The sequence below is a fragment of the Doryrhamphus excisus genome, chromosome 14, assembly GCF_030265055.1.
Source record: "Doryrhamphus excisus isolate RoL2022-K1 chromosome 14, RoL_Dexc_1.0, whole genome shotgun sequence".
Classification (NCBI taxonomy): Eukaryota; Metazoa; Chordata; class Actinopteri; order Syngnathiformes; family Syngnathidae; genus Doryrhamphus; species Doryrhamphus excisus.
The window spans coordinates 8,738,950-8,761,540 of record NC_080479.1 but is presented as its reverse complement, the minus strand read 5'-3'; the positions used below and the strand labels follow the sequence as shown (position 1 = coordinate 8,761,540).

At 45.3% G+C, this 22,591-nt stretch overlaps 1 protein-coding gene across 1 annotated transcript in view; it reads right to left on the bottom strand.

The window, feature by feature from the left end:
- Positions 1 to 13,290: 13,290 nt before the first annotated feature.
- LOC131102328 (POU domain, class 2, transcription factor 2) overlaps positions 13,291 to 22,591 on the bottom strand; it is a 43,311-nt gene continuing 34,010 nt past the window's right edge. The window contains exons 2-16 of the mRNA XM_058047905.1: positions 22,152 to 22,214; positions 21,202 to 21,230; positions 20,007 to 20,060; positions 19,189 to 19,326; positions 18,851 to 19,096; positions 18,660 to 18,783; positions 18,489 to 18,580; positions 16,988 to 17,248; positions 16,775 to 16,916; positions 16,419 to 16,567; positions 16,144 to 16,341; positions 16,029 to 16,077; positions 15,586 to 15,739; positions 15,247 to 15,320; positions 13,291 to 14,663 (exon numbers count right to left, since the gene is read on the bottom strand). Coding sequence (XP_057903888.1) covers positions 14,299 to 14,663; positions 15,247 to 15,320; positions 15,586 to 15,739; positions 16,029 to 16,077; positions 16,144 to 16,341; positions 16,419 to 16,567; positions 16,775 to 16,916; positions 16,988 to 17,248; positions 18,489 to 18,580; positions 18,660 to 18,783; positions 18,851 to 19,096; positions 19,189 to 19,326; positions 20,007 to 20,060; positions 21,202 to 21,230; positions 22,152 to 22,214 — 2,138 coding nt within the window. The 3' untranslated portion in view covers positions 13,291 to 14,298. The remainder of the gene's footprint in view (positions 14,664 to 15,246; positions 15,321 to 15,585; positions 15,740 to 16,028; positions 16,078 to 16,143; positions 16,342 to 16,418; positions 16,568 to 16,774; positions 16,917 to 16,987; positions 17,249 to 18,488; positions 18,581 to 18,659; positions 18,784 to 18,850; positions 19,097 to 19,188; positions 19,327 to 20,006; positions 20,061 to 21,201; positions 21,231 to 22,151; positions 22,215 to 22,591) is intronic.

Here is a 22,591-nt window from a genome sequence, read left to right as displayed (position 1 = left end):
CGCCTCCTCTGCTGTCGGGGTGTCGTGTTTCGCTCTCCCCTCCTGCCACACGGGGCCGCCCACGCTCACCCACGAAGGGAGGGCGCGGGGGAGAAACTCAACGCCCACTTGTTGCTGAAGCGCGTCTGTACTGTCAGGGTGGAAGATACTGCAAATGTTGGTATCGATCTGATACCGAGTCAAGTAAATACCAAGTAAATACAGTGAAAGTATTAGCGATACAAGCTAAAACACTGGACAACCATTTTAGAATAACAAGATAGGTTACTGTATGAATTCAACATTATATTAAACATTTTTAAACAATTATTCCCTTTTGTATGATCAATGTTGGGCAAATACTACTAAATACAACAACATATCTTCTTAAGGAATATATTTTTTGCTTCAATGTGATGTTTTCAAGCATAAAAAATGGCTAAATGAAGTAAAATAAACAACAGGGTTTTATTGCCACTTTGAATAATCCCGAATAAGAATTCAAAATAAAAACACACCAAACTAAAACTCAACTTTGAACTGTCAGCGTCACTTCCTGTCTGCCCTCACACTCGGCTCCACTGGAACTGGAACACATTTAAAGCAACAAAGAGTTGTTTTTAATGTCTATTGTATATGAACACCATTGGAGATGATGTTGCCTTTACTGACACAAACCAGGCAGAAAAAGGCCGGCGACGACCGATGGGTTTGTTGCCCCAACGTCGCCATGGAGACCGGCCAGAGGCCCGCGTGACGCCAGGTGAGGATGCTGGGAAGGAAGGGACAATGGAAAAGATGAACTGTCACACGGCTCATCTGTGATGTATGCTTCTATGTGACTATCTAGCATAGATCCGATCCAAGAGTGATGCATGAAGTGGGAGTCAGACGACGGCACGACATCACCCTCGTCACCTGTTACACCACCGCCTCCTTCCTCCTCCTCTGACTCCTCGTCTTCCTCCTCCCTCCCGCTTTGCTCCTCGCTGGCATGCTCGCCAACGTCCCTCCTCTCTCCCTCCCTCCCACCCTTCCTTCCCTTCCTCTCTCCCTCCTTCACCCTCCAACGCGCTCTGTCACGATCCAGCCTGTCCTGCAAGAAGAGAAAGCGTGATGCCTAACCGCCACGGACGTTTCAATGTTGTTGTTGTCGTCCTTTGAAGATCACAGCCTCCAGAAGCTTCTGAAAGGGTCACATGACCAAGTCAAGCGTGACAAACGCTGTTAGTAATGATGCTTTGACCGTTCATGTCATGTGCCTGATTGTTTGGCCTCAACAAGTTCTTTTGTGTTGAGGACATGTCAGGACAAACGTCCTCAGAAGCACCGAGGGAACCAAAGAGGTCCCACTTGTGTCTATAGTCCGTCCTGGGGGCGCCCCCACCCCATACATTGTACTTCCTTCCTGTTTCCACCTCCCACGGTGAGTTTCACGTTAGCCCTCGCCGTACCTGGTAGCTTTGTGTCATCAGTTATTTGGTGTTTGTCTAATAAAAGAGCGTACCAGCCACCATGCCCACATGACATCATACCAAACGGAGCAAAAACAATACCGCTATGGGAGGAAACGCCCAACTCTTACTGTAAAACACTTGGACAGATGATTTCCATTTGCTATTTAGCCAAAACCTAACAAAAAGTCCCATAAAAGTCAGAAACGCATGTATGGATCATTATTGATATCATCATCATGGATATCATCATCATATGGATATACATGACCAGTATCATCATCATTTGGATTACTCATTATGGATGTATACAGCGTCATGGATATCATCATGGATATCATCATCATCATATGGATATCATCATATGGATATATATCACCAGCATCATCATCATCATTTAGATATCATTATGGATGTATACAGCATCATGGATCATCATGGATATCATCATCATATGAATATCAATATGGATGTATACAGCATCGCATCATGGATCACCATGGATATCATCATCATATGGATATATGTCATCATTTAGATATCATTATGGATGAAGACAGCATCATGGATCAGCATGGATATCATCCTCATATGGATATCATCCTCATATGGATATCATTATCATGGATACCATCATCATATGGATATACATCACCAGTATCATCATCATTTAGATATCATTATGGATGAAGACAGCATCATGGATCAGCATGGATATCATCCTCATATGGATATCATCCTCATATGGATATCATTATCATGGATACCATCATCATATGGATATACATCACCAGTATCATCATCATTTAGATATCATTATGGATGAAGACAGCATCATGGATCAGCATGGATATCATCCTCATATGGATATCATCCTCATATGGATATCATTATCATGGATACCATCATCATATGGATATACATCACCAGTATCATCATCATTTAGATATCATTATGGATGTATACAGCATCATGGATCATCATGGATATCATCATCATATGGATATACATCATCATATGGATATCAATATGGATGTATACAGCATCGCATCATGGATCATCATGGATATCATCATCATATGGATATATGTCATCATTTAGATATCATTATGGATGTAGACAGCATCATGGATCATCATGGATATTATCATCATATGGATATCATCCTCATATGGATATCATTATCATGGATACCATCATCATATGGATATACATCACCAGTATCATCATCGTTTAGATATCATTATGGATGTTTACAGCATCATGGATCATCATGGATATCATCATCATCATATGGATATCATCCTCATTTGGATATAATCCTCATATGGATATCATTATCATGGATACCATCATCATATGGATATACATCACCAGTATAATCATCATTTAGATATCATTATGGATGTATACAGCATCATGGATCATCATGATATCATCATCATATGGATATACATCAACATATAGATATCAATATGGATGTATACAGCATCGCATCATGGATCATCATGGATATCATCATCATATGGATATATGTCATCATTTAGATATCATTATGGATGTAGACAGCATCATGGATATCATCATCATATGGATATCATCCTCATCTGGATATCATTATCATGGATGCCATCATCATATGGATATACATCACCAGTATCATCATCATTTAGATATCATTATGGATGTGTACAGCATCATGGATCATCATCATATGGCTATATATCACCAGCATCATAAAGGGCAAAGCCAGACGTGAAACGGCCATCTTTGTGGTCACAGTGATTGACAGGAGCCCTGACGCTGAGCTTTCTGACTGAATAACATCATGCAAATCCCAACATGATATGCCTCGTCTGCCCGAACGACATCCCGGCATCCAGGGCTGGGGAGGGAAGGGTGAAGGCAGGGGTCTGCGGCGTGGACGCGGCACACATCTGCATGTGAAAGGCCGGCCCACAAAAGCTCAGCGGGGCCACCGAGGGCCGCGTACGTGTGAATTGGCGCCGCCATTGGGACCAATAGATCAGCGCGCTTCATTACTGACGTGCTAATGAGCCTCATCAGAAGAAATAGCAGCAGACACGATGATGACATCATCATGGTTACACAATACGCCCAAACTGGGGCCATCGTGCCACCTTAGTAAGTGTACACGAGATGGTTTAAGCCACTTTTGAACATTGTAAACTATCATAAAGTGTAAAAAGAAGTGAAAGAGTGTCACTAAGAGTCAATGCTAACTTTGCTAACCGGTGAATGTCACTGCTTTGAGTACGCATTTCCTACTTCCCGCTACTTTTGAGGCGTATTTTTCCTAACACTTTGTGGTCAGACATTGGATTTGTGATGGAAATAAAAATCATCTGTTCCGGGGTCAAACTGCAGCCACGGTAAAATACTTCTGATTGGAGTTTAAAAAGAAGTTAAGACGTAAATAGAATAATATATTTGTTCATGGAGCGTACATAACTTTATTCACAAAGGACACTGACAAACAGTAAATAAAATATGTCTGTGTCCGATGACAGGGAACAGTTTGTAAATGGCGCCCCCCCCCCCCAAATAAAAAAGAGAGTAGTAGTTGGAGGGTCTTTCTTTTTCACACTAGACCAAATCACACACTCGTGACAGAACAAGTGTGCCGCAGGGGGAAAGTTTCCTCTTCGTGTTTTGTGTTTCACATCGGGACCATCATGCCCCCCCCCCCGTCCACCGCCCACTGCCCACCCCCACCACCACTATGGACTGTGCCATGATGGCGTGTTTGGAAGAAGAAGGAGCTCCTTGTGTCGTCTTGTCAGGTCACATGACCTGGTGATCTGTCGCTTGCACGTCGGGGAGCGGGGTGGGGGGGTTGGTTGGTTGAAGAAGGTTAGAGGAGGCGAGCGGAGGAGAAGGCCAAGTGGAGTGGGGGAGGGGAGGTGCTGCGGGGTGGGGGGAGTGAATGGGCCCTTTGTGATCAAAAGGCTTGTTTATTTTCTCTTTGAGCAGCCATGATGGCGAGCCGGTCACATGACCCCCCCCCCCCCCACTTGAGCCGGACCATGGCTATTTCTACACATGGCATAGACAGTGGTGTTTTCTACAGCTCGGAGTCTTTAGGAACTTTAGGAACTCTGAGGCCTCTCGGCTTCCTTGTCAGTGTGGGCGTGCACTTGAGCAAGGCAGTAAAACCCCCATAATATATTTCGAGAAAATGTTGAAGTGAGTGAAGTGACACCTGAGCAGCCAATGGCAGGCATCCACCACGAGTTCCTACGCCTGGCCTCACTCCTCCCCCTCCAACGCCGCCTCCTACCACCACCGCACCATTTTTTTTTCTTAATTTATTTCAGACATGCATACTATGTTACATTATTCTTTCTCACATATACACTTACAATACAATACACTTACAATATATTTTTATATATATACATAAATGTATATATACACGGGCGGCACGGCGGTCAAGTGGTTAGCGCGCAGACCTCACAGCTAGGAGACCAGGGTTCAATTCCACCCTCGGGCATCTCTGTGTGGACTTTGCATGTTCTCCCCGTGCATGCGTGGGTTTTCTCCGGGTACTCCGGTTTCCTCCCACATTCCAAAAACATGCTAGGTTAATTGGCCACTCCAAATTGTCGATAGGTATGAATGTGAGTGTGAATGGTTGTTTGTCTATATGTGCCGTGTGATTGGCTGGCCACCAGTCCAGGGTGTACCCTGCCTCTTGCCCGAAGACAGCTGGGATAGGCTCCAGCACCCCCGCGGTAGAAAACGAATGAATGAATGAATATATATACACATATACATACACACATATATACATACATATACATACACACATATCTACATATATATATATACACATATACGTACACACATATATACATACATATACATACACACATATCTACATATATATATACACATATACACACATACACACACATACACACATACATGTACACACACAACACCTCATTACTACACGTCTGAAAAGGAGCAGGAAGAAGCAAAGCTTATTAAATCCTACCCCTTCTCCACGCCATAGCAGTTACCAATTCAATAAGTGATTTTTTCCACGCATATAATCACAGAATCTTACATAAGACAAAACAACAAAAGAAGAGTGGGAACATCGGACACCCCAGCAAAACCCCAGGACATTGCTGAAAAGCACACCACCAACCCTGCCAGTCAACCCCCCTAGCCCCTGAGTGCACCCACCGAGTGCCCAGCACCCCAGCAGTCCCCGCACACCCCGCTGCCCTCCAATAAGATGCCATTTTGGCTGGAGCCACAATTATGTGTGATCCCTGGGCGGGTCTACATTTGGATGGATTGTTTGGTCTGTTATCCAACAGACCTCTTCCTCGTGCCACAGACATGTGGTCACATGACACCCGATGTCCAACCATCACTTTTTCTCATTATTTCCGTGGCCCGCCAAAGCCTTGAAATCATAGTAGAAGCGACACATACTTTATGTTCTGATTGGAATATTATTTTCTTAATAAATCACAAGAAGTCCTGGAGGACACTTTGCTTCTTCCGTGTGTGTGTGTGTACATTACCTATGACATGTATAGTCTACTGTGCTGCTGCTGGTGTGTGTCAGCACTCGTCTGCACGTGTGTGTGTGTGTGTGTGTGTGTGAGAGAGAGAGAAAAAGAGGAAGACAATCCCAGCCGGATGGGGCTAATTCCTGAAAGACGTCCCGCTGCAAAGTTTCATAAAGAAGTCTTGGTTTTTGAGTTTGAACACTGGAGGGTTTGTTTTGCTACACAAATGTGCCGCAGATGCTATCAACCTTGTGACCTTTAGCTTACAAGACGCCGGCTCTGCCCACGGGGGCCACGATGACAGCGTGTGTATGTGTGTGTGTGTGTTGATGCGGAGGAGAACGGGGGCTAAAATATCAAATGTAGGGTGGAGCAGGGTGGGCTTGGATGCGTCTATGGCTTGGCCTGTGGTGTGTTTGTGTAGGTTTGGCTGTGTGTGTGCGTGTGTGTGTGTGTTTGGCTGCCATGGCCACAGACATCACAGCGAGGCCCGTGGTGGTCAGTGTGCTCGCCAACCCGGCAGACGTCCCGCCACAAGAAGAAGAAGATCACCTACCACTCAGTCAGTTTCCATAGCGACAACGGGGGGCGTGGAGGGGGTGGTCCGCATCACAGTGGTTACCCCGGGACTTCTGGAGGCGCACGCATTTTAGGGGTCCTGAGTGAGGAGAAGAAAAGTTGATATACCAACTGTGTGGGTCTTTTCTCTTATCCCGACTAAAAGTGGCCACACACCTTCCAGGCTGGGCACGGACAGGATATACGTGTCAGTACAGCGGTTGCAAAAAGGCCGGCTGCCATTTTTTTTTGCTTGTGTCACCCCCCCCCCCCACACACACCAGTGTAAGTGTAACTGTCGAGAGAACATTTACATATGAAATGACACCACAAACACAACACAACACCCAGCTGCAGTATGAGGGAGCTGCACACTACACAAACACTCATTTACATTCACTGCAAACACACACGCACACACACACAATACAGTGAAAGCATGATCGTGGCCTTTGTGGCGCAGTAGCACCCCCTGGTGGACAACTCATGCAACTCATGGCCTCACTAAACGATTATTGGATTTATTGCAAAAAATGTTTTCAATTGTTTAAAAAAATGTACTTTAGGGAAAATGGAAAATTAATATTCACTATTTATTGCAATTAAAAAATAACATTAGCATCTTGATGATGTTGGCATATTTATTAGCATATTCCTTACACTAATTAAATAAAGATTATTTATTGTATTATTAGTATTTATTTCTTATATCCTTTATGTTGTTATCATCCCTATTTATTTCAATGTAAAAAAAAACATTGTAGATTGTAGAGTGAAAGAGTGAAGTGTTGACCCCTACCTGACACCAGGTGTTTGGTTCTGCTTGGCCCGGTGGTCCCGTGTGGCCCACTTTGGACTGAGAGGTCTATTCACAAGCTGGTGGACGCTGAGCGAGCTTGGGCCCGCTTCTGGGGCGTCCCGCTCAGGTCTGTGGTTTCCGAGTCGCTGGTTCCCAGCAGCACGGCTGCCTGGAAGCACGTGGACACGCAAACACACACACACACACACCAGGACCACCCTGAGACTGGCGGCGTTATTGGATGGGAGTGGTCCAAAGCACACAAAGAGCACTGAGGTGAAGTGTTAGAAAATGCTGAAGGTCCCAAGTGGACCAGGGTCCTGGTTTCATGTGTGGGCTTGAGGCACAAGTCATGAAAAGCAGGAGCAGCCTTGGGGTCCTGATGTTGCCGGGTGGATGGATGGATGATGGGTGGATGGATGATGGATGGATGGATGATGGATGGATGGATGATGGAGGCTCCATCCACACAGGAAAGATCCATCCCGCTTGGGGCATCCTGGAGGACTCGGACTGTGGACAAGACAGTTAGACAAGTCCAACATCTGACGCCATCTTGGTGTGGCCGGCGGCAGGGTGGAGGAACCACGCTCAAAGCGATTACTGCTTAGCTTAGCATAGCTTAGCATGGCCTTGTGTGTGACTGACACAAAAACTCATCACGTGGTTGGTCTAAATGTCGCACTTTATTCCTAACACTTACAAGTTTGCCCCCAAAGACCCAACCCCACCCCACCCCACCCCCAGACCCCGCCCACAAACAACAGGGCAGGCACACGCCTGCCGATGCGTTCAGGGACACGGCACAAACTCAAAACATTGTGGAGGCAACAAGAAGGAAAAAAACAAACCAAAAAAGGTCAAGAAGCTTACAGAGTGACTTTTCTTACATCATCATCATCATCATCTGTCACCATGGAAACGCAGCATTCTACACCACAAAGAAAATAAAAGATCCACTGGAGCTCTTTGGTTTTCACTATTGAGGTTTTTTTTTTTTTTTTTAACTAGAGATGCACGATATCGATATCACTTCTTCTTCACACCGATGACCGATAGAACTTTTTATATCTGCGTTTAGGTCAGGAGGGCTGGAACAAATTAGGATTTGACCAAGTGTACCTGGTCATAGGTCCTAATCTAATATCATGACATGACTGCTAGCACGGGCTGCACGACGGACGAGTGGTTAGAGCACAGGCCTCACAGCTAGGAGACCCGAGTTCAATTCCACCCTTGGCCATCTCATGTATGTTCTCCCCATTGCATGTATGGGTTTCCTCCTACATTCCAAAAACATGCAAATTGTCCAAAGTTATGAATGTGAGTGTGAATGGTTGTTTGTCTATATGTGCCCTGTGATTGGCTGGCCACCAGTCCAGGGTGTACCCCGCCTCCTACCCCAAAGACAGCACCCCCGCGACCCTCGTGAGGAAAAGCGGTAGAAAATGAATGAATGAATGAATGAATGAATGCTATGAAAAAGGGGCGGCACAGCGGTTAGTGCGCAGACCTCACAGCTAAGAGGACCAGGGTTCGATTCCACCCTCGGCCATCTCTGTGTGGAGTTTGCATGTTCTCCCCGTGCATGCGTGGGTTTTCTCCGGGTACTCCGGTTTCCTCCCACATTCCAAAAACATGCTAGGTTAATTGGCCACTCCAAATTGTCCATAGGTATGAATGTGAGTGTGAATGGTTGTTTGTCAATATGTGCCCTGTGATTGGCTGGCCACCAGTCCAGGGTGTACCCCACCTCTCGCCCGAAGACAGCTGGGATAGGCTCCAGCACCGCCCGCGACCCTGGTTAGGATAAGCGGTAGAAAATGAATGAATGAATGACTACTACCACATCGCTACTTATCATTGCTACAACAGAGTACAGAGCAGAGGTCCAGCGAGGTGCGCTGTATTCCGACGCACGCCCCAAGTAACCAAGTGACGCCACGGAGGTCTGCGGCAAAATTTTTTGCACTTTTCAAACCCCGCAGTACTGGCTTTCAGGTGGCTGGTAAGGTTTTTTGTGTGCTCGATGTTTTTTGGTACAATTAGCATGCGAAAGTGAACATTGGTGAGCTCAGAGGAAGAAGAGGAAATGGGTAATCTGGCCTTTTGGAATTGTTGCTTATGGGAGTTATTTTTAAAGCAAAAATGCATTTTGGGAGGGAATTTTTTCCCCATCATCCACAATCCTTATCCTTAGGTCATCGGCGTCCTGTTACGTGTATGAATTAGCCGCCTCTTGGTAGTCGTTTTTCTATCTTTAGCACAAAGAGAGAAAGACGTCTCACCCACGGTCTTCAATGTTATGGATATGATGTCATAATTCCCTGCTCTAATTATCGTGCACCTCTAGTTTAGCAGGTAAAACTTTGCTGTCCTCTCATTAAACTTTGGATTTAAGCTGCATGGTAGAAAAAAAACGCAAAACAAACAAAGAAACAAAAAAAAAGGGGGAGGGGCAAGCGAAGTTGGCGGAAAACGTCTTTGGACGAGAAGGAAATGTCACTTGCCGGGGCATCCTGAATGTTTCTCACGTCTAACTTTGGTTAAGGATGCCACAAAGTGGGAGTGCGTTCCGTGCCAAGCTCCGCCCCCCGCGACCTCTGCTGCTCGCGGAGGTGGAAAAAAAACACTTGACTCCTGAGTACGCGCGCCCGTCCTAAAGCTGAAATGTTTATTTGGTTTTCACGAGAGAAACTAAAGAGGTAAGAGTCGTCCCAGTCCGCCACCACGTTTCCTACTCGACTCTCAAGTAAACAAAAGCGGCGGCTGAAAAGTCCATCAAAGATGGCTGCCGCGTCACGCCCTCGCCGCTTTTTTGTTGAGTTTTGTACAAAAAAAATGACAATAAGTAGAAAAATGGATTTGTTTTTGGTACCACTTCCCACTGAAGGCTGGACCGGGACGCAAGGAGGCGTCGGCGCCAGGCCTGGAAATCACTTCAATAAAATTGGATATATCGATAGATCATAAATAAATCAATAAATAAATAAGAGGGAAAGGGACATTTTGTACAATCAATACAAACAGTGAGAGATTAAAAAATGTAAAGCTTTTGGGTTCTTATGTGAGAACCGAGAAGAACTAACAAGAACATTCTCACCCACACCCACCCCCCCGACACACCCACCCTGCCCACTTCCTGTTTCCATGGCGTCCTTATCCTCCTCCTCCTCCTCATCATCATCATCACTGTGATGATCCTCAGCTGCCTTTGCTACAATAAAATCTATGAATGCTTCCATCTGATTAATGGTCTCATGTTTCTCAATTATAATAAAACAAATATTAATTGAATAGCTACATTACAAAATAATAATAATTGAATAAGTAAAAAAATACATATAAATAAATAAAATAAATAAATAAAAAATAATAAAAACAATATAATAATATTATAATAATAAAATAATAAATTATAGTGGCCTCATATATAAATTATAACACACAAAAATTAATAATTTAATAGTCACATATCAAAATTATAATACTACATAATTTAATAGCCTCATAATTACAATAGACAAAATAAAAATAAAATATTTTAAATAATAATAATTTAGGAGTCGCCTATTTCTAAATCATAAACCAAAAATAAAACAAGTTATTGACTTAACATTTCAAAATTATGATAAAAACAAATATTAATTTAATGGCTAAATTACAAAAATGATAATAATAATTGAATAGCTACATTTTAGGTACATTTAGTGGCCTCATGATTTTAAATTATAATACAAAAAAATATAATTTGGTAGTTTCATATTTCTAAATTATAATACAAACTTAAATTAATGTGGTAGCCTACATTCGAATAAATAATAAACTAATATCTGAATATCTTACATATTTCAAAATTAGAACACAAAGTAAGAATAATTCAACAGCTTCATATTCTTAAATTACAATCCAAAATAGTAATAAATAGTAATAAATAATAACTTAATATTTCCAATAAATGTGCTTATTTGAATGTTATTACAAAGCAATATACAAAAAGATAGAAAGAGATGTAATAACAATAATATTAATAATAGTGATGGAGGAGCAGCTGAGGGAAGCGGAAAGCATCGGTGATGATGAGGACATCTTCATCCCTACAAAGTTATTATTGGTTGTCTGAGGGAACTTGCACACGCACGCACGCACAGGTAAAACACACACACACAGGTAAAACACACGCACACACACAGGTAAAACACACACACACACACAGGTAAAACACACGCACACAGGTAAAACACACGCACACACACAGGTAAAACACACACACGGGTAAAACACACACAGTCTTGCAGCTTGTGCATGTTTTGGTTGGTATTTGGTTCAGTTGTAGTTTTGGTGGTTGTGGTGTTGGTGTGTTGGTGTGTTAGTGTGTTGGTGTGTTAGTGTGTTTGTGTGTTAGTGTGTTGGTGTGTTTGTGTGTCAGTGCGCCGCTACATGATGACTAAAGCAGTCGTCTCCACCCGCTTAGACACCAAACAAGCACGCCAGCTTAGGAAAATAGGTAGGACCCCCCCACCCCCCACCCCATATTAAATAGAACGTCCTTACATCATCATCATCATCATCATCAGTGACAGAAACACGAAAGAAGCCGAAGAAGAAAAAAATAAACTTTGAACTCTGAGAGTCGCTAAAAGTTCATCCGTGTCAGGGCGGGAGGGGTGGTGGGGGCTTGGGGGGGGTCAGCAGCTGTGCCGATACGAGAACATCACAGGTAAAAGACGAACAGACGGACACAAGCGTGCCCCCCACCCTCCACCTCCACCCCCCTCCCTCTTTGTTCCTATTTGGTTTGGGGAGTGTCAGTCACTCTTAGAAGAGCAGTCGTAGCTTTTGGTTTTGGTTTTGGTTTTTTTTTATTTGGTTCTTTTTGGTTTCACGGTTCCTCTTCCTCCTCCTTTTTTTGTAACCCCTGCAGCTTTTGGTACCTTTGGCTCCTCATCCTTCATCGCTTTGCTTTTGGTCCTTTGATGGGATCTTTGGAGACAGGAGGGAGTGGGGGGCAGGTGGGAGGCAGGGATGGAGGGCAGGGCTTTTGTTGTTTTTTTTTTTGGTTTGGTGTGTGTGTGTGTCTTTCCCTCTGACGGGGGCTGAGGTCTGGACAGCTGAGTGCGGAGACAACGCTGCCACGGGCGGTGCTTTGGTATCCAAGAGTCTGCTGGGAGGCCAGCAAGTCTGACGTGACCATGATTTATGATGATGATAAAAGATGGAAGATGCCGCATGGAGGCCTTAATAAATAAAAGACAAAGACTACGTTTGCCTGCAGGGGGCGCCCTTGTGTGGAAAACTTTGGTTTCTGCAAACTTCCTGATGAAGAACATGATGAAATTCCTGCTGATAAATGTTTGTTTTGGTTGGGGGTGGAGGTGAGGGGTGGGGACAAGCAACAAAGCAAGCAAGCTTATAACTAGTGGATGGGATGTTTGATATATGCATCATCTTGGCCCAGGGGGGCGGGGTTGACCGCGCAGCAAAAGCTGAAATGAAGGGGAAATCCACTCGCGGGGTGCTGGAGCCTACCCCAGCTGCTGACTTGACACCCTGGACTCAGCATAATTAATTATTCAGGATATCTTGAAACTTCATATTTGCTAATTACAATACAAAAAGGAATAATTGAATAGTTTTACATTGTAATACAAAGTTAAAAGCACTGTTAGAATCCAATAAACAATTTAATAGCTAAAAATTCTACATTATAACCCAAAATAATAATTTGGTACCCTCATATTTCTAACTTATACAATAAAAAATGAATAATGATAATTTAGTGGTAATAATTATATAGTAGCCTGATATTTCTGAACTGTAATAGAAAAATATAAAATTATAATACAAAAAACAATAATTATTTTCTAAATTAGAACACAAAATTAAAATAATTTAGCAGCCTAATTTTTCTAAATTAAAATATAAAATATATAATTTAATATCTTAATTATAATACAAAATAAAACTGATTTAGTAGCCTCAATTTTCCCCAACAAATAATAATTGTAAATGAAAATAGTAAAAAGACAAACAACCATTTAGTAATAGTAATAACTATTTGTACATTGATAAATCAAAGACAAATACTATGTTTGCCTCTAGGGGGCGCCCTTGGGTGAAAACGTTTCCTGATAAATGTTGTCTTCTGGGAGGATGCAAACAAGCAAGCTAATGGCAAACTAGTGGGCAGGATGTTTGATATATGCATCATGTTGGCCCAAAGGGGCGGGGTTAACCGCACAGCAAATGCAAATGAAACGAAAGGGAAGTCCATCACATCTGTTTTCAGGGTGGTCGGCCAATCACAGGACACACCTGTGAATGGTCTTGTCCTGTGATTGGCCCGGGATTTCAGCATATATTTACAGTTTATCCCGCTTTGGTTTTGAAAGGCACAGGCGCGACCGGTGCTATTTTGCAGGACGCTGGCAAGGAAGAGGCTGGTGGTAAGCCCCGCCCCCAACGCCACCTGCGGCGAGGTGGTGTAGAGGTAGAGAGAGAGGTCTGCGTGGAAACGTGGAGGGGAAATGAGATGAAGGTGGACATCCTGAGTGAAATGGAGCAGGAATGCAAGAAACGTCTAAAGCTTTTCTCTCCGTTTTGCCTTGAACTTTTTGGTTTTGGAGTTTTTTGGTATTTTTGGTGTTGGTAGCCTCCCATCATGCACTTCTCCTTCCTGCCCTCCTCCGCTCCACATCGTCTTTTTGGTTTCAAGTAGCCTCCCTCCTGGTCCCTCCGTCCACGCCACCCTTCCTCGCCTCGCCGTGCCCCCCCCCACCCTCTTCCACTTGTGTACATTTTTGGCTTCGGAGGATGTTTGTGGGGTGGGGGAGGGGGCGGAGAAGGAGTCGGCCGGGGACAGAGATGGCTTTGGTTGAAAGGCGAGGTCGTAAGAAGACATTTTTTAAAGCTTCCTCCTTCCCTCCTCCCGCCTTCCTCTGATAGGACGCTTTGGCTGTCACTCAGCCATGGCCCCGCCCAGAGGGGGCGGCGAGGCTTCGCTGAAGGAACAGAAAGAGGCGGGGCTGGAACAGGGAGAATCCTCGGGGCAAGAGGTCGGGCTCAGGAGGCTGCCGGCGGGCGGCGACCGGGTGAAGGCGGGCCGGGGGATGGCCCCTCCGCCGCCGCCGCTCATCAGGCCCATGGCGGGCGGGGAGGCCGTCGCCATGGAGATGGAGCCTGTCACCATGGGGAGCAGGCCGGGGCGATTGAGGAAGAGGGAGGGGCGCAGCGAGGGAGGAACGGCACCGCCGGCTGCACTTAGAAGCATGTGACCCGCGCCCCCTTCCATGAGGGACAGTTGCCCGCTGTTGGCTGCCAGGGCTGCAGGGGGGGGGGGGGGGGGGGGGGTGGATAGGAATGAAGGAATGAAGGAAGGAGATAGCAAAGAAACATCAGCAAACACACAAACGTCAGAGTGCGAGTACACCCTGGAGGAGGCGGGCTCTGCGACAGGAAGTAAGGTCTGAATCAGGTTCGGAGGGCAGCGAGATTGATGAGATTGATCCTTGAAGTTGATTGGCTGAGAGGAAGGTTAATAGCAGACTTACATATGTCACACATCACATCACATCTTTCCTTCCTGCGACTGTCAGACTCCAAAAATCCTGTATGATAATTGTGCAATAAACCGTGCAATAAACCGTGCAATAAACCTGTGGCTTTATCCACATCCATGTACGTAGCGTATAGAACATCTTGATTTGTATTGCTTTGATTTGGCACTTTCTATGCTCTTGTGTGTTTCTTGTACTTCTTGTACTTGTTGTACTTCTTGTACTACTAAATGCTAAATCTGGACTTTGGCCTTGTTGGACTTGAAATTATGCTGTTTTTGTTTTAGGTCAGGATTATCAATAACTGAATTATTTTGCAACACATAAGTCCGTACAGTATGTACACACACCTTGCATGGTAGCCAATGGGTTGCTGCCGATGAGCGCCTGGTTGATTCCTGTGCTTACTCCCATCATGGTGTTCCTGGGGAGGCACACAGGCACACGGATTATGGATTACGGAATCTTACTTCCTTGCTAACACGTAGCATGATGACTTTGGAAGGGTTTAAATCAGTTGAGACGTGACAGAAAGGTGGAAGTTTGACAAATGGTCGATGGGAAAAAGGTTGTGGACTTTTTTGGGAAATCGTATCATTTTTGGAAAAATGTGAATCCAGTTAAATCCCGAGTGAATTGAACGATTTGATGAAGAACGAAGGAGTACAAGCACGGGTCAAAGAACTCACCCCGTGTTGAGTCCATGAGCCCCGAGTCCGGGAGGGGCAGGGCTGGCTGTGCTATGAGGGGGCGGAGTCAAAGACGAAGAGGAAGCGGACCCAGCGGCGACGACGGAGCTGACGGGCGTCATGGGGCAGGACGCCGAGGGGGACAGAGTGGCGGCTTGAGGAGGAGAAGAAGAGTAATTAGGACAGAGGGAGGCGTGCGAAGGGAGGAAGTCAATAAATAACGGGCCGCCCGCTATCTGGCCCGGCTAATAAAGCGCAATCTTTCGCCCGGCTGTCAGCTCGTCCTTCACGTGCGAGGACCGGCGGACGCGAGCGCCGTCACTCATGTTGTTGTCAACAGCAGAATCGATGTTGACGTCCTCTCAGAGAAGTTTTCATCTCGCCGCCAGCCTCCTTTGGGTTGGCTTTTAATAAACGAGTGACAAACATTCATTTGTGCTCACCTGGTGTGCTCAGGCTGCTGCTGCCCTGCGACACACCCGGACTGGAGATCTGCACAGCAAGACAGGGAGGTGTTCAGAAAAAGTGATGGAGATGAAGAGGATGGGCGGGTCGTACCATGTGTGGGCTGTAGCAGGGGGCTTTGTGCGTGACGGCCGGCGAGGTCTGACCGGGCAGCGGCGGCGTGCTGCTGCTGGACGGGTTGATGCGCTTCTCTTTCTGCCGCCGGTTGCAGAACCAGACACGGATCACCTCCTTCTCCATGTTGAGCTGCTCTGCCATCAGCAGGATCTCCTCCGACGTAGGCTTCTGGTTCTGAGGCGACACGGCGACGGGAATGAGGAACACGGGAGGGAAGGGGGCGAATCGCCGGGGCGGGGAGAGAAGCTCACCGTGCTGAAGTTGCGCTCCAGCACCAGACGCACGTTGGTCTCGATGCTGGTGCGCTTCTTCCTGCGTCGGCCGGCGAGACCCTCCATGCCCAGCAGGGGGGAGGAGATGGAGGAGGGGCTGGGCAGAATGCTGTCCACCGCCATGGTCTCTGCACGGAGCAACACGATGCTTGATGAGGTTTGTGGACAGAACTATCAGATTTCATTGCTTAGTGCAGCGGGGTCGTTATTTCCACAGTAGACGTACAAATCATAATAATATGAGTAGTATAATCATAATAATAATCATAGAATAAATAAAGATAATAGAACTAAAATGAAGGCCAATGATCATGTGTTTATGTTTGTGTGATCACCTGCGTCACTCAGCCACTTCTCCAGCAGAGGCTTGAGCTTGCACATGTTCTTGAAGCTCAGGTTGAGGGCCTCAAAGCGGGAGATGGTGGTCTGGCTGAAGTCGTTGCCGTATAGTTTGCCCATGGCCACGCCCACGTCCCCCTGCCGAGCGCGCACGCCGTCAGAACATACATTTAATACATGTTGTCGATTCGAGTCGTGTCGTCTTCTACCTGGGTGAATCCCAGCTTGATGCGGCGTTGTTTGAAGGTGCGGGCAAACTGCTCCAGCTCCTCCAGGTCGCTGGGTTCCTCGCCCCCGATGTGAGCTCCGTGGGCCCCGGGAGCCAAGGCAGCGGTCAGCGAGGCGGCCATGGTGCCGCCGGAGATGGACGAGGCTCCTACGGACGCCGCCGAACCCACACTGCCGCCACCCGTGGGCGCTGCGGAGGACCTGCCGCCGCCTCCTCCGCCGCCATCGCCGCTCTTCTCTCTCTGTGGGCGGGGCCACAGAGCAAAGACAACGTGAAGCCACATAAATGCACGTGGTGATCATCGTATCGGCGAAAGCGTGCGCAAGCAGCAAAGGTGACAGCAGCGCGTTTGACCAGCTAAATGAGCGCGCATCATGCATGACGTCGGCCGCCGCTCCTGCCGCCGCTCATTTGCATTCGCTGCCTCTATGCATAACGAGCACGGGAAATGCATCACGTCTGCCGTGTGCCGGCGCATTCGGACGCGAGTTTACTGGCGCCGCTAGAAGGCTGACGTTTGACACGCCATGTGTCTCTTTGCATGACTGCTGTGGCTTTAATGTGGTTACTCTTCCGAGATTAAGATGTGTCTGGTGGCCACTAGATGTGGGACTACAATTAATAAATTAATTAATCACAATTAATCATAAATGAATTATTCATTGTTTACATCACATTGCTCAACTGCTGCAGAAACAGCTGCTGGCTAGCAGGCTAATGAGTTAAACTTAAGAAGACACACATTTACCACTTCCACATGGAATGTGAGGAGAGCATTTTTGACTCGAGCATGTGTGACAAGACTTAAGGTAATGTCTCAATGTTTTGTGTCATTACTGCCACCTAGTGACCAGAATACTGCATATACTAGTACAGTTGTAATACAGTTGTATTTCCATGTTGTGACTAATAAAGGACCAGTCTACTAAAAAACAGCCATCATTCATTCATTAATGATCTTTTTCCCCTTTCTCTCTTTTTCATATTTCCACCTTTTCTTTTCTTTATTTTTTTCCTTTAATTTTTCATTCTTCATTTTCTACCGCTTTTTCCTCACGAGGGTCACGGTGGGTGCTGGAGCCTATCCCAGCTGTCTTCAGGCGAGAGGCGGGGTACACCGTGGACTGGTGGCCAGCCAATCACAGGGCACATATAGACAAACAACCATTCACACTCACATTCATACCTATGGACAATTTGGAGTGGCCAATTAACCTAGCATGTTTTTGGAATGTGGGAGGAAACCGGAGTACCCGGAGAAAACCCACGCATGCACGGGGAGAACATGCAAACTCCACACAGAGATGGCCGAGGGTGGAATTGAACCCTGGTCTCCTAGCTGCGAGGTCTGCGTGCTAACCACTCGTGCCGCCTCCTTTAGTTTTTACGGTATTGCATGTGAGATGTAGCAGCATCCAAGCTGCTCAGGTGTGTTACTGCTAGCTAAGCAGGTTCTCCCCATCGCCCCTCACCTTGCCCACCTGTGCTTGGAGGCCCAGGCGGGGCGGAGTTGTCAGCAGTCCCCCCGGGCTTTGCTGAGGTAGCTGGATCAAATTTGGCGTTGAGAGCAAAGCTGAGACGAGAAGAAGCGTCCGTTAGTGAGGAAAGACGCCAACAGAAGCGTCTGCTCCAAACGGAGCAGGAAAAACTACCTTGCTGCTGCTGCTGTTGCTGCTGAGTCTGGGGGGGCTGCGACAGGAGGAACTGGGCCGGGGACTGGAGGGGGTGGCCTGGCATGAGAACCAGCTGCTGGAGCTGCAGCAGCTGCTGGATGTCCTGCAACACCACACCAGATGTTGTTTACGACACTTCCCGCCTTGATGCTGATTGGCTGCTTTGCTACCTGGGCCGTGAGCTGGATTGGCTGAGACAGTGCCAGCTGCGGCGGTGGAGGCGGAGCTTGCACGGTCTGCTCCTGTTTGGCTGCCTGCTGCTGAGGTGTTTGGCTTTGCTGCTGCTGCTGCTGCTGTTGCTGCACGGCGGCGTGAGCTGCATGGGCGGCGTTGGACTGTTGCACGGCGGCGGCCAGGAGCTGCGCCTGCGCCTGCTGGAGGAGCAACTGTTGCTGGGCCGGGAGGAGAGCGGCGAGCTGGGGGTAAGGAAAAATGTAAGGAGTCAGCGAGGAGACGAAAACGGATTGTCAGGAACAGCACTACATGCACTACATCTACGCTTCCTTACCCCCGCCAGCTGAGTGCCTGCCAGCATCAGTTGTGTGTGGTGATGCTGGGCCTGCTGCTGCTGCTGCTGCTGTTGTTGGGGAGGAGGCGGTGGTGGGGCGCTGACGTGGGTCATCTCAGAACTCTCATCCGTCTTCACCTAATAGCGACCACAGTAAAAAAGAATTCAACACCAGAAGGACTGATAATTATTACATCGATTTGAGTTCATTATGACATTATGGCCTCTCATAACTTCCCCTGAGCTTACTTGTAAACAAACATTCACTTTTTACGAGGAAGACATTTTGTGTACGAGCTGTACCAAATGCTCCATGATGATGGGAACACACAAAAAACCTTATAAGCCACCCGAAACCCCAGCGCCGCTGCAAAAATTTGCCAAAGACCTCTGGGTCTGGGTCACGGTGGTCAAGTGGTTAGCGCGCAGACCTCACAGCTAGGAGGACCAGGGTTCGATTCCACCCTGGATTTTGCATGTTCTCCCCGTGCATGCGTGGGTTTTCTCCGGGTACTCCGGTTTCCTCCCACATTCCAAAAACATGCTAGGTTAATTGGCCACTCCAAATTGTCCATAGGTATGAATGTGAGTGTGAATGGTTGTTTGTCTATATGTGCCCTGTGATTGGTTGCCGACCAATCCAGGGTGTACCCCGCCTCTCGCCCGAAGACAGCTGGGATAGGCTCCAGCACCCCCGCGACCCTCGTGAGGAAAAAGCGGTAGAAAATGAATGAATGAATAATTCTATCTCGAAAATGTGCCACAGGCCACCGGGTTGCGCTACGGACACCCCCGGTGTGGAGAAGAACCAGGCTCACCTTGCTGGCTGGTGTTGGGGAGAGGCTGAACGGGCTGCCTTTCATTGGATGCACCTTGCAGGAGAAGAAGAAAGAAGAAGAACAAGAAGAGATAATATTAACACCATTCATGTACTTGTCTTTTATTGTCTAAATGCTAGAAGCTCCATGAGTGCTGCCATCTGACTGCAACATTACGTAACAGTGGATCCTTGCATACGTCACAGACTTCTGTGAATTCTCTCTGCTTGAAATTGTACATTCTTGTTTAGTTTAAGTAGCAAGTGGGGAAACAACTTCCTGGGGGAACAACAGCTATGCAGGTAAGAATGCAGCAGAGGGAGCTGTCTCACAAGTCAACTCACTCAACATTTTCAAGTGGGAAGATGCTTTGACAAGACGTGATAACTGCACATTTTAAAAATACCATACTGCATAGCAGGAGTGTTCAAAGTGCGGCGCCATTTATACAGTTTTTTTTTCTTGGTAGAAATAAAAGGAAACAAGAAAATTAAAATAAACAATAGAAAGAAAAATCAAATGGTAATAATTTTGGATAAAAAAAATCTATTTTAAATACAAAAGAAATATATTTATGAATTCATTTTCTACCGCTTATCCTCACGAGGGTCGCGGGGGTGCTGGAGCCTATCCCAGCTGTCTTTGGGCGAGAGGCGGGGTACACCCTGGACTGGTGGCCAGCCAATCACAGGGCACATATAGACAAACAACCATTCACACTCACATTCATACCTATGGACGATTTGGAGTGGCCAATTAACCTAGCATGTTTTTGGAATGTGGGAGGAAACCGGAGTACCCGGAGAAAACCCACGCATGCACGGGGAGAACATGCAAACTCCACACAGAGATGCCAGAGGGTGGAATTGAACCCTGGTCTCCTAGCTGTGAGGTCTGCGCGCTAACCACCCAACCGCCGTGCAGCCTTAAATATATTTAAATAATAACAAATATTAATAACAAATATAATGCATTATTTCCAATTTTTGGTGGATCACATAAAATAATATGGCAGGCCGAATCTAGCCCCCGGGCCTTGAGTGTGACACCTGTGGGTTAGCGTATCATATTTTGGCTTTTTCAAGGGCTTTGAATGGATGCATCCGTTCTTTGTGGATTTTCTCTACTCGCTGGGGGTGTATTGAATAAAATAATGGAGATGTGATGTTGAATGGAACGTTAGGGAGGAACCAACCTGCTCGTCTGGACTGTTTCTGTCTGAGTCTGAAACAAAAAGAACAACTTATGTGACACAATGGAAGGAAAAAAAAAAGATGAGTGCAATTGGAAACCAGCTGAAATGTGGCATATTTACATTTGATAAGACTAAAAACAATAGCATACTAAATTATAGTAAAAATTATAATATTAATACATTTAAAATAAAATCAAAAACTATAAATAATGAATAATTTTCTATAAATTTCTATAAAAAAGTTATATAAAATGAATAATAAAGTAATGGAAAAATACTATAGTAAAAATAATAGCATACAAAATTATAGTAAAAATTAATACATTTAAAATAAAATTAAAACTATAAATAATGAATAAATTTCTATAAAAAAGTTATATAAAATTAATAATAAAATAATGGAAAAATACCATCGTAAAAATAATAGCATTCAAATTTTTGGTAAAAATTATAAAATTCATACATTTAAAATAAAATTAAAAACTATAAATAATGACTATTTTTCTACACATTTCTATACATGAGTAATAAAATAATGGAAAAATACCATAACAATTATAAAAACAGAAAACAAAAAATCTATAGTGTAAATGTTAATAAAACAAAACAATAATTAATAATAGAATTCAAATGTAACCATGAAAAAGATCATGTTTATGAACCTGAGCCGTGGCATATTTACTTTTGATAATAGTAAAAATAATAGCATACAAATTATAGTAAAAATTATAAAATTAATACATTTAAAATAAAAAAAACTATAAAAAATGAATAATTTTCAATACATTTCTATAAAAAGGTCTATAAAATTAATAATAAAATAATGGAAAAATACCATAACAATTATAAAAACAGAACACAAAAAATCTATAGTATAAATGTTAATAAAACAAAACAATAATTAATTATAGAATTCAAATGTAACCATGAAAAAGATCGTGTTTATGAACCTGAGCCGTCGCCAGGATAGTCCGTCCCGGCCTTCTCCTCCTCTGCTTTGGACATCCTGATATCTGCGGGGGGAAAAAAAAGCCATCAAATGAACGTCAACCATCTTAGAGATACGACCACTAGAGTGCATGGAGGCCACGTGTGGAAAATTGGAACAAAAAGCAACTTTTAAGGGGAGCTTAAGGGCTTGTGTCCGTCTGCAGCGTGCACGGGGACCCAGGCAGCAAAGTAATTGGTCCAACAAGGACGGCAATGAAGGAAGTGCTTGCCTGAGCAGCAGACATTACTCAGCGCCGCCATCTTGCCTCCCGACACAACCTCGGCTCCTGTCCATTTTGTATTCCTTATGAACTCCTTCTCTACTATAATAAAAATGCACTTCTATGTTAATCAGACTATATTTGCAGCACACGTGTACACAATTGACTACTTCAAACGC